Below are 12,919 nucleotides of genomic sequence, written 5' to 3' on the forward strand. Positions count from 1 at the left end.
TTAATAATTTTTATATTAAGAAAGCTTTAATTTTGCTAATGAGAAAATCAAGACTTTTATTATAGCATTAAATTGAATTTCAAAATAATTTTATTGAAATTTAAAGTAAGTACATGTAAAATTGCTTTCTTAAATGTATTTTTCCCAAGTTGATTGTCATTATGTTTGAAATAAATATTGGTCATTAGGACTCCTCTACTACCCAATCCCCTTGTTGAATATATATCTTAGTGTTTTACTATTATTTTCAGAGTTGTTTCTCTACACTAAGGATTTGTTCTTAATCTGCATTTCCTACTATTATTCCTTGCTGTTATGAACTTTTGGATATCTCAGTCTCTAGGATTTTTCCTTAGTTCACTACAAAAGTATTTTACTCTTATTCCCAGTGCATTTCCAACCATAACTTCCAACTTACTTTTGCTACCATACCATCATTCTCTCAACAGGCTTTCGCTATTCTACTTTATTATGTATTCAGCTGTTTTTGCGATTCCTGATGTGCTCAATCTTCATTGAAATGCTTGATATTAATTTCCCCAATCACTATTCCTTTTTTGTTTTTTTTGTTTTGTTTTGTTTTGGTTTTAGTTTGGTAACAAGAAGAAAAATATCACAGTACATATATCTCCCTTTAAAATTTATGGCACGTAGGGCAGCTAGATGGCTCAGTGGATAGAGAACTGGCCCTGAAATCAGGAGGACCTGAGTTCAAATTCAGCCTCAGACACTTAATAGTTCCTAGCTTTGTGATCCTGGACAAGTCACTTAACACCAATTGCCTCAGCCAAAAAAAAAAAAAAAAAAGCATATTATTTAACTTGAAATAAGCTTACCATTAACTAAAATATGCCTGTATATCATCTTTTAATGCTTCAGTTTCCTTTTTCTGTTTTATTTATGATTGATAAAAGTACTGCTTTTCAATGCAGGTGTTTATTTTAGCAACACTGTGCCTTAAAAAGAGATTAATTGGGTATAATTTCAGTATCCAAATTCTATTCATGGTGGGTTTTTTTTATGTTCTTAACTGACTTAAATATCTGGAGCATAACATTTATTAGTTAGAAACTTCCTCTTTAGAAATTTTCTTTTTAAGGGGATTAAAGATACACCTGAAAAGTCTAGATTACATCCATTATATTTTCAATCAGCAGTGAGCTAGATTGTAGGTGGGAACTGTTGCCCTAATTAACATGGTTTTACCATCCCTTCTATTTTTCTCTTAACTCTCTTGGTTTCTTTGAAATTATATGTCTTCCTTCCTCTCTCATTCAACAAGTATTTAAGTGTGCCAAGGTGTCAGGCATTATTCTAGCTGTTAGGGATACAAGTACATAAATGAACCATTCTACTTGAAAGGAGCTTCAGACATATTACATGCATAGAGAGAGAATATATAAAAATTGTTTGAGGAAGACTTATAGTTAGGGTATTAGGAAAATCATTATGTTGAAAATAATAAGGAAGTGAGAAATTCTATGAAGGATTCTACTCTCTATTGAGAAGAGTATATTCTAAGTATGGGGGGAATGGCTCATGCAAAGGTGTCAATTCAAAGATGGAGTGGATTCAAAGATCATGTGTAAGAACCAGAAAGCAAGCCAGTTTGTCTGGATTGCCAAGTACAAGAGAAGGATTAATGTACAATGAAATTGAAAGAGAAATTGGGCAAAGTTTTCAAGGCCTTTAAAAGCTAAACAGAGAAGTTTATATTGAATCCAAGAGGAAATAGGAAGCCATTCAAGGTGATAGAGTTGGGGAGTTGATGTGGTTAGATCTATGTTTAAGGAAAGTCACTTGGGCAGAAGTGTTGAAGATGAATTGAAATAGGGAGAACGTTTCCTCACCACATACACACACACACACACACACACACATCACCTACAGGATCAGGCCCATTTTGGTTGTGTCTAAAAATGTATGTCTCATTCTATCCCTTGAATCTATCAATCACCTGTCAAAATTCATTACATTTCTTCTTTTAAAGCCTATTATCTTAAATTATGTGCTTAAATTCTATGCTTCACTGTTCTTCCAGTCATCCAGGACTCAGCAATTTAATAAAGATTGGAAGCGTCTTCCATTTCATTCTTCTCTTAAGCCACTCACAAGTCCTGTTGATCTCATCTTTGTGATAACTCTCAAATTTCAGATTTACTATATCTCTTCTGTACCCCCTTCCACCGCACTAATTCATGCTGTCATCATCTCTCAGACTACTCTAATAACTTCTTGACCATTCTCCCTTTTCCTGGAATTTTTGTTCCAGACTTCATACTATCTTCCTAAGGCATAACTCTGATTACATCACTCCTTTGCCTTGTTTTCTAAAAAAAAAAAAAAAAAAAAAAAGGAAAAGGATCCTTTTGCCCCTTTGCCAACTGAATAAATGTACAAGCTGTCTTCCCAGGCATTTAAGGCCCACCAATTTAGCTGTAAATTATTTATTCTAGAATTTTCTTGGATCACTCACCATTGCATTCTTGTCCTTTCTTCTATTACTATGCCTTTTTTCTAGCCATAGAGGCTAGAGAATTCAAAAATTCAATTTCCCAATTCAAATAGAAAGGTACTTTTCTTTCAAAGACCAATTTACAAGATACTTAATCCTCAACCATCCCTGCAGTATAGAAAAGAAGCATTGGGACTCAGGCTGTTGGCAAGCCTTGAAATTGTAGTACTTAGTTTTGTCAGCTATCATGTCTTCAACTCACTTTAAGATAACATTTCAGGAGTAGTAATGTTTAGTACTTAATTTTGTCTGTAGCTACATGATAGCCCAGATTCACCTCAAACATCTTTTTCTATATTAGGTATGCTCTAAAAGTTCATTTTCACATGGAGTATCTGCTACAAAATGTGCAAAACACTGAATTGGGCATGGTTAAAGGGACACTGAGCAAAAAAATAAAAACAAAACATACAAACAAAAAGTACAACATCAGCAGTGTTCTAAAAAGCTTGTTCATTCATTAAGAATTTGTCTAATTTTTAACTTGATAAGTGTTTACATTTATAAACACAAGAATGTAATTTTAGGTTTTTAAATTTTTCTTTTTAAATTAATCTTGATAGGTTTTAAGCTATAGTTTTTATTTGAAGATAATTACACAAGATCAAGAAAATTGTAATGATTTTTTCTAAACTTGGGCTTATCCCTATGATATCACCTTGCCTGTCTACAAGTTCTTTATCCTGAAATCTAAATTCTCTTGAATATAATTTAGAACCAAAAAATAAATAAAATAAAATAAACACTAAAACAACCCTGAAGGTGATACTATAATAATATAGACAACTTGACAATGCAGATAAATGAGGCTTGCTAATTTAAAGTTTTTTTTTTACAACCTATTCAAATTAGAATAATTTTATTTTCTCTTTAGAAATACTGCTATAGATGAGGAGCTTAATCCAAAGATATTAGCTTTGCAGAATTCTCAGAGAAAAAGGAAAATGGAACATGAAGGTTCACTTTTTCAAGCAGTAGGAATTGTAAGTGCTGGTTTGTGTGTGTATATATATATATATATACTTCTCTATCTGACAGATTTTTAGAACTATGGCCTAGTTGATTCCCTTGTTTCTTTTTCCAAATATTGAACTCCTATTTAAATTTGAAAAGATACTTAATGTAGTCTTCTGTTTTCCAAGTCCTTTCCCTTGTTGATATAAGAAACAGAAGTACTAATTAAATAAATGAATACAGCTCTCATTTAAATATCTCCTAGTAAATTTTTTAAAAAATCATTTCCATAGGATGATTTTTGCATACTTAATAGTTCTTTCATTATAGAAATAATTTTATCTCTTCAATACAGCGGCATTATTGTTTTAAAAAAATTGGATAAGGATTTAACAGAGTCTAGCAGGTGGTATCTTGATATATTGTTGGTTTAGAAGTGATTTCAGAGCTTTCCTATGTAAAGATTTCATTGAATGGAATTTCATTTATCTTCCTGTTTTTAGGGATCATTACATCATTGCCAGGATCCAGATGATCCTGGAACTACTATATCTCTTTCTTGGAAACGTGTAAAAGGATGCAAACCTAGTGAACAGAATGGAGTAGAGCAAAAGACAGTCATCTTAATACCCTCTGGTGAGTTTTTATCTTTTTTTCCTTTTAGTATCACATGAAACAAGTAACTAAAACAAATTTCAGAAAAACATTGTACGATTGAATTAATAATTTATACTAATGGGTGGTAATAAAGCAAAATAGGGTTTGCATTTTTATATTCAACATGTCTGAGCTCTTGGAATTAATGGCAAAATTACAGAGCCAAATTGTTCTAAATTACATTCAAGAAAATTCAGATTTCAGGATAAATTTTGAAGAGCCAGGGAAGAACTAGGGAACTATTTATTTTCCTTTTATATTTATAGGATTTGAGCAGGAAGAAATCTTAAAGATTATATAGCCCATTTATAAAATGTTAATAGGTAAATGGTTAAAAATGGTTAAAGGAACAGGCTATGATTAATCAAAAAGAAGACTCAAAAGACATACTTTGTGTTTTGTTTTTGTTTTTTTAAGTATTGGAAGGGCTGTCATGGAGAGAGATTAGAAGCTCTGTTCTATTTCAGTCTCGTAGGCTGAATCAGGAATACATAGGGAGAGATTTCAAGGAGGAAAATTTGAGCTTGATGTAAAGAAAAACATCCAACAATTAGAGCTACCCAGAAATGTGAAAGGTGGGGGATTCCCTTCCTTGGAGGTTTCCAAACAAAGGTTTAGCTGATCACCTGTTGGATATGTATAATAGAGACTTCTTTAGTCTATAGGTTAGATTGGATGATTCCTGAAGTCTCTTTTAGCTCTCAGATTCTGTCATTCTTTCAAATGAGTACATTAAGCCCAAAAAATAAATGACAATGCTAAAGTTAGTCTGGCAGAGTATAGAATAGAATCCATATTGACTAACTCTAGAACTGGAGTATTTTTTGTCAGTATTTTGTTTTGAAACCCTCCCTCTTTACTTGATTCCTACCTGCTTAAGCAAATAGAATAATATGTAGGTACTTAAAACATTTCTATTTTTCCCCTTCTCTATAAATCAGGAATCAATGCTGCCTCAGGTTTATATAAATTATCTATTTTAATTAAGTATCTAAAGGTTTCCTCCAGTTTGTGTATATTGATGACTACAAAAGTAACTAGGGAAGGTTCTATCAACTTGTTATGTGATCTTGTAACATTTCTGCTTTTCTAAAAAATGTTTATTTTTCTTTAGATTTAGTAAGCAGACTCTTGGGCCCATCATTGGATGAAAGTGGACTACCACAACTCACCAGTTATGATTGTGAAGTTAATGTTCCTATACAAGGAAATAGAAACCTACTGCAAGGTGAAGAATTACAGAGAGCTTTGGATCAACTTAACTGAGCTTTTCACAATTCTCATTCCTTTTGGACACTGGTGAATCATCACCTAAAGCAGTCTATTTATATTTTCTATATCTGATTTTAGAAGCCTGGCTACAATACTGCACAAATTCAGTTAGTTCAGTTTTGGTCCCCTTTCTACTTTACTTTAATGTCTTTTTAGTATGTTCTTTAATGGATCAGAAACAGTGAGTTTTATAATTCTTTGGTATTTAAACCATATAGTACACTATCGTAGCAATGTTAAAATATGCACCTTTTTTATTTATTTATTTTTGGCTAGGGAATTTGTCCCTTGTTGAATTCTTATTAATGAAATGCCAGTGTAGTTAAACTGGCACTAGCTTTCATCATGATCATAGGCAGTTGAAAAATTTTTACAGTTTTACTCAATTTTTCATAAACAATAATGCTTTTACCAGCAGTACGTCGTAGCCACAATCGCACAATATATTTTCTTAAAAAAAAAAAAAAAATACCAGCAGTTCCTCATGCAATATATTCTGCATTTATAAGACTAGTTTTTAAGAAAATTTTTTGTTTGCCTATGAAGTTGTCAAATATGGAGTATGTCATTGTTGGTCATATAATAATGGTTATTAAATGCTGTATGGCTTATGATTAAAAGGAGTGAAGCTATTTACGTGGTATAGAAAAACAGGGGTTTTATCTGGAAAATCTAGCAGCATTTATTTGGACAAATTCTCTTCACTTAGAGATGTCTGTAGTCACTGCCAGTTCAAAAGACAACAAAACCCTACCTGTAGTTGTGCAAGTTTATATGCTAATATTGTGTTACAGATATTAAATCTAAATGTTCTGCTTACCCTGTGTGGCATAAGTGATATTTTAAGCAGATTGTATAAATAAATAATAAATCATGCATTGTTAGCAAAGTTGCTCAATATTTGACATTTTGGTTTCATGCACTTTGTCGCTATTAACATCTTCATGTTTTTATATAGATTTCAATAATTGAATATATTTTTAGAAACCTTATTTAGGAATATATAGTTGTCACATTAAACACCTTGTTTTTCTATGGGTATTGTACAAATTTTTCATTTCCTTATTCTTTTTGTTGTTTGTGGTTGGATCTAACACTAACTATATTGTTTTTGTTACATCAATAAACATTTTATGTGGACCAGGCCCTCTAAGAATTGTTTCATCAACAAACAGTATTTGAATCTTAATGTAGTCACAAATTTTAAAATTGTTCACTTGCCTTTAAGTATTTTGCAAAATCAAATATGTCCTGACTATTTCTACTGTTAAAGGTAAATATCCCTTCTTGTATTATCATCTTAAGTAATATTCTGTGAAATCTTTACATGTCATGTTGAATAATATTAAGCCCTATTATCCTACCACAAAGGATGTGTTTGAGAATATTGGTTTAGATATTTTAAAAATTATAAATATTAAAATGATGTAATGTAAGTACTTTGGTTGGGGTGAGTCAATAAGAAATAATGGGTATTGTATATATTAATAAATTCAGAACTAAAAGGGACATTTGTGATTATCTAATCCACAGGTTCTTAACCTTTCAACTTTTTTCATATTTTAATAACTATTTCAATATAAGTGGTTTCTCTTGTATTTTTTTTTCATGTATATAAAACTTTATTCTGAATAAGGGGTCCATAGGCTTCATCTGACTGCCAAGGAAGGTCCATTCATGAGTTTAAAAAAAAAAGTTGGGAACTCTTCTTGTCCAACAAATAAGGAAACTAAGCCCTGCAGTGGTTATTACTTGCCCAAGATCACTGTTTGTGATGGACAAAAACCCATGCTTCTGAATCCTTGTGCTTTCTTAACTATATAGCTGTATTATGCAGCCTGACCTGAACTAGAAACCAGATCTCCTGACATGAAATACAATGATAATGTCCCTTCTGGAAAAATAAGGTTTTCAGTGCCAAAGGTATCAAGTCTCTCACTTCAGATTATTAAGCCTAATGTATTGAGTCATAGATCAAAACGATGTCAGGATAATTGTTTGACCCATACTCTAAAAGGAAAATAAAATGTGATAAATACAAATCAAATGTTTTAGACTAAAGCTTCATATTTAAGAACATTACTATTAACTTTGATCAGATATAATTTTTATAAACCTCACTGGACCTTTGAATAAATAATAATTATTCTGATAAAATACATCAAGCTATCTTGATGTGAGCATGGACAGACATGAATCGCAATCCTTATGTGAAGACTTATTGTTGCCATAGTCCAAAATAAGAAAAAAAATTTAATAACCTTGAAGTTAAGCTTTGGGTAATTAGCCTTTCTGAATTTAGGTTGGTCTTTAGATGATAAAGACATGATGTCGTGCCAATCCTGTTCTAAAGATTTTCCATCCTGACAGTACCTAAAGAGTTTGTGCATTAGAGAATCCTAGATTAACTTCATTTAAAAAAAAGGAAAGAAAAAAAAAAAAAAGCAACAAATTGAAATCTCCCCCCCCCCCCCCCCCCCCGCTGGGGTTAAGTGACTTGCCCAGGGTCACACAGCTAGGAAGTGTTAAGTGTCTGAGACCACATTTCAACTTGGGTCCTCCTGAATTCAGGGCTGGTGCTCTATCCACTGCGCCACCTAGCTGCCCCCTCAAATTGAAATTCTTAAGGGAGTAATAAACAAGATCTGGAAACTAAATGATATTCGATAAATTCACTCAATTTAGGAAGAAAATTGAATAGATTTTATAATTGAGTGTGAAAAGCATAATTGGAAGCAAAATTATATTTAGTATTTTCAATTCATGTGGGAAATTAAATTGAGAAGTAAGGTTTGGGAAGAAGATTATAGCTAGATTAAAATGTTAAGAGAAGTATTAGATTTGGAGTTAGGAAAGTTTGAGTTCAAATATACTTCAGACACTATTAAGGGAACTGTGGGAAAAACAACGGCTACACTGTTGGGGGAAAAAAATTATTATACTGTTTAAATCCAACCACATGTGATTAAAAGTTGTTCACAACCAGAATTATCATTTGACTCCAGTAACTCTGAGAATGCCTGAGATGACTACGAAGTATTTCTGATTGCCCCAAACCCCAAATCCATCCAAAGCATTTTTGTTTTAAATGATCACATCTAGTAACTTCAGAGGGGTCTACTCCAAGTTTCAGTTTAGGGTTACAGTTACTCACAATGATCTCAATCTACCTTGTTTTTAGGCTGCTCTCTTGGCAACATGGCTTAAGTAAGGTACGGAGGTTCCCGTGTGGGGAAACTTTTATCAAAATTCTACAAAATGTAAATCTTCCAGAATCTGGAATCTGGGTAGAGAAGCTACCGCCTTTATAGATCACTCTCCTCCTCTACCAAATGAGTTAATAAATTTAGCTAAAAACTATTTCATATTTTTATGTCTGTTCTCATGAACAACAGACACAGTATCTAACCTTTCAGCCTTAATTTCTTCATCTGCAAATGGAAATAACACCTATATCACAGAGTCCTGAGGATTAAATAAGATATCTTAACAAGATATTGTTTTCCAAATCTTAAAAGTGCCATTTTATTAAAATAAAAATCATGGTAGAAAGAATGAAGTAAACAGGATTACAAGCTTTGTTTATTCCTCAAATATACTATTACCTTATAAAAGCTAGCCAAATTAGTATTTCACAAAGAAAGCATGTGATGAAATCTTACATGGGCCACTTTTACTAAAAGTACTCTCAGGAGCTCTGGGCCTTTTCACATGCCTTGCACCCAAATCCTACTAGAATGTGGTCAAGGAGTTAACTCAATTTTTCATTTGTACCCCCAGTGCTTAATACAGTACTTTCCCCATAATAAAGGCCAATAAATACTTTTATCATAATTTTCATACAAATACAAGCATTTGATTGTAAATTAGTGTTCAAACATTAAATTAACATGTTTGGAAAAGACCATAAGAAGAGGAGAGCAAGGGATTTGTTACATCAATAAACATTTTATGTGGACCAGGCCCTCTAAGAATTGTTTCATCAACAAACAGTATTTGAATCCTAATGTAGTCACAAATTTTAAATTAAAGGTTGGAAGGGAAATAGCCACACAAAGTCCACTATTATTCAAATAGGAAATACTAGGTTCCTTGGGCTCATTTAAGTTTAATCTGTTAAAAATAGATTGGTTCCAAAGTAGACCTGATACTTTATATTTTACAAATAGCCTAACTTTTGCTTCTTCCGGGAAATTATCCTATAAAATGCCATATTTTTCATTTTTCAAATGAATAACATAATATTTGGTTAATTTTTAAAAATTCAGTAGTGAGTATAAAATCGCAGTTTATATTATTGCATCACATTTTGAGTTTATTAAATGTTTTTGTTACTACTTGCTAATACCTGATTTTCTTATAAATTCTTTGAGAATGGTGGTACAGATGTCTTTATTTTACAAACTAGATAACTAGCTCACACATTGAGATAATTTGCCTAAAATGACAACTAATTAGGAGAAGCAGAGTTCAAACTCAGGCCTTTTTGTTCATTGTTAAGTACATTATAGTTGGCCCATTAATGCTTTCTGAGTATCTATTCTTCCCTATTCTCTGGTTTGTTCAGATTTCTTTTGATGAGACAACATAACAATAGTACTAGTGTTATGCAGAAATTGTAATATTTAGAGTCCTAGTTAATTTTTTAGTTTTACTTTAAATTTATCATAATTACCACTACCATTCTAAGCAACAAATTTTTACAGAAAAAAATTCTTTTAAAATGGACATAAAAAAACCTTAAAAAAACCCAAAGCATAAAACTTTTAAAAGAAGTAATGTCCCTAAAAGTGCATTGTTTCTTTTGAAAAACTTCCCTACTTTTTAATGGATTTTGTTATATCTTTGCAAATACAATTAGTACAAAAAATAACTGCCTCAACTTTCCCCACATTCTTTAAGTAGTTACATAATCTATGAACGCTTTTTTTACCCCTGCCTGAAAATACTAAACTGAATAGTTCTGGTGAATCTAAATAACAGTTGACACGTAGCTATTATATAAAGGTTTAAAAAGGCATTTCCATTTTCTTACTTGAGCCTCATAACAATCATGTACTACAGACACCGATGTTTTATCCCCATTTTGCAAACCAGGGAACCTGCCCAGAGCGTTTAGATGGCTTGCCTTGGATACACTGCTAGTGTCATGGCCAAGACGGACCTCTGGCTCCAAACCTAGTGGTCTCTCGTTGCATTGCAACACGTTAACTTATAAAAGATAGAATTTAACTTGGAAGGAGGATTGTTGGGTTCAGCCTGACTCCTTTTCGAAGGTGCATAGGTAGTTTTATTCTTACCTGACGAAGAGATACGGTTCTTGGCCGACGTCCTACTCCTTCCTCTCCATATTTTAAACTGCCCACTCTTCGACTCTGATGACCTCTTCACTTTAGTGACATAAAGGCTTGTTTTGGTAAAGTGATCCTGGCCTTCATCTGGACGATATCCAAAATAAAGGCGAAAGTTAGTGAACATCTCCCCGATTTCTTCGGTCGCAGGGAATATTGGATAGGATGCTAAACACCAGCCACTCTAGGCGACTCACTCGTGGCTCCGCCCTGTCCAGCTCCAGGCCACGCCCCTGTACGTGCTTCTCCTCAGCACAGCAGCCCCTTCCCCTGCTGCTAGCCCCTTAGGCCCAGGGCACCTACCAATGCAGCCTGCTGAGCTGATTGCTGTTTTTTAATGCGACTGCTCCAAGCTCCCTGGCCGTCTACGTGTGATTGTGCATGTTGGGAGTGGGCTGTTCACTTACTCAGCTATCTGGATGGAAAGGGGCGGCGAGGGGGTCAGGGCCATCTTTTATCTTTAGTTAACCTTAAGAATCTGATGCGACCTCTCCCTCTCAGAAACTCCATTCATACAACAGATGGTGCAGGAGCCACTTGACTTCAAAGATGAGGACCCAGAGAAGCTCCTTCTACTTCCAAATCAATGATCGGTGTACACAACTGATGGTGGTCAGAAAGTAAGGATATTGGAAAAGGCCTAATGATTTGAATCTTGGTTATTTATTTGCATTGTATTCAAAATCATTTCCTTACTGAGAAAGCAGAAAGTTAAACTTATTCTGTAACTTAAGGGAATATTTATAGAAATTGCCCAGACATAATTGCCAAGTTATGGCAAAAGCAGGTGGGAAATGTCTTGCCATTTCATCTGATTGTTAGTTCAGTGGAATTATTGAAATAAAACTTTTGGTATATCATAGAGTACTTTCAATGTAGCAAGCATTAAGGCACTGTTCTACGTGCTGGACATAGTGATTTAAGGAAAAACAGTACTTGCTTTCCGGTAGATAAATACAGGATAATTCAAAGAGGGAGAAAAGGCATCTTGTAGGACCCATGGACTGGATCTTGAAAGATCAAAGTTTCAGTTTTTCTTGCCTTCAATGTATAAACTATACTATTACTATACTGTTGTATAGTAATAACTCATTTCTATAGCACATTGCTTTCAGCAATCATAACAGGTAGCTAGCACAAGTATTTTTTAATCTACATTTTATTGATGTGGATCAGTTTCAGTCAGTAAAAATTTATTAAGTAGCTGCTATATTCCCAGCATTGTGATAAGCTGTGAGGCTATAAAGGTAAGATTTGTCCCTTGAGGAGCACAATTAAATATTGTAGTGTTCAAGGTCACAGGGTTACTAAGTATTCACTTGAAAGTCCATTGTAAAATACTCTTGTTGATAAGAAAATAAGTGCAATGTTACAGTTGTAGGAAAGGTAATACTTTTCATATTTGTAGTCTTAATTTTCATGTTCCTGTAATTAGCACTATAATTGTACAATTTTTGTTACAGTAAAAGCTCAGGTAATAATAAAATACTTTGCACATTGTAGGCCCTTAATTAGCCAATAAACATTTATTAAGCTCCTGTCACATACCAGACACTGTGCTAAGTGCTGGGGTTACCAAAAGAGGCAAAAAATTTCCAGGATGCTAACCATCTAGCAGAAGAGACACATGGCAAACAAATATATACAAAGCAGGCCTCATACTGGATAAAAAGGAAATAATTAACTGAAGAGAAACAATAGGATTGAGAAGGGTTGAGGAAGACTTCCTTTCCAAAATAGGATTTAGTTGGAATTGAAAGGAAATTAGGGGAGTAAAAGCCAGGAAGAATCAAAGTCTTGTTCATGGAGAAGTCAGCAGGTCAATGTCATTGGATTGAAGAATAAGTGTCAGAGATTAAGGTGTAAGAATACTGGAAAGGTAGAAGGGACCTAGATTATGAAGAACTTTGAATGCCAAAGAGAGCATTAAAAACATATTTAAAAATCATCAAAAATTAGACTTTTTCTCCCAGAAAGTACTATTATATGAAAGAGGAGGTTTGAATGGTTTTGAAGAAGTAGATGTCAGAGGTTAATATGTATTCAACCATGAAGCTTGAACTTTTTAAGTTCCTAAGTATTTCTTTAGTATACCCAAGTTTGAGATTAATCCTGGAATTAAATTTTGTAGCCTGAGAAAGGATTTCTTAGGCAAATGACATCAGAATGT

At 33.3% G+C, this 12,919-nt stretch overlaps 2 protein-coding genes across 3 annotated transcripts in view; both read left to right on the forward strand.

Annotated features, from left to right (window-relative positions):
* HIF1A (hypoxia inducible factor 1 subunit alpha) overlaps positions 1-6,834 on the forward strand; it is a 47,689-nt gene extending 40,855 nt beyond the window's left edge. The window contains exons 13-15 of one of the 2 annotated variants that reach the window (XR_012486504.1): positions 3,390-3,784; positions 3,916-4,105; positions 5,241-6,551. Coding sequence is in view for 1 of the 2 variants with exons in the window: in XM_074290307.1 (XP_074146408.1) it covers positions 3,390-3,498; positions 3,973-4,105; positions 5,241-5,392 (394 nt within the window). In the remaining variant the exon portion in view is untranslated. Of the gene's footprint in view, positions 1-3,389; positions 3,785-3,915; positions 4,106-5,240 lie in introns of both variants that reach the window. The other variant, XM_074290307.1, reaches the window with a different exon arrangement.
* Positions 6,835-11,041: 4,207 nt separating this feature from the next.
* The window catches only part of SNAPC1 (small nuclear RNA activating complex polypeptide 1), a 39,544-nt gene continuing 37,666 nt past the window's right edge, over positions 11,042-12,919 (forward strand). Inside the window, exon 1 of the mRNA XM_074290310.1 lies at positions 11,042-11,369. Coding sequence (XP_074146411.1) covers positions 11,299-11,369 — 71 coding nt within the window. The 5' untranslated portion in view covers positions 11,042-11,298. The remainder of the gene's footprint in view (positions 11,370-12,919) is intronic.

The sequence above is a fragment of the Sminthopsis crassicaudata genome, chromosome 2 (genome assembly GCF_048593235.1).
Source record: "Sminthopsis crassicaudata isolate SCR6 chromosome 2, ASM4859323v1, whole genome shotgun sequence".
Taxonomy (NCBI): Eukaryota; Metazoa; Chordata; class Mammalia; order Dasyuromorphia; family Dasyuridae; genus Sminthopsis; species Sminthopsis crassicaudata.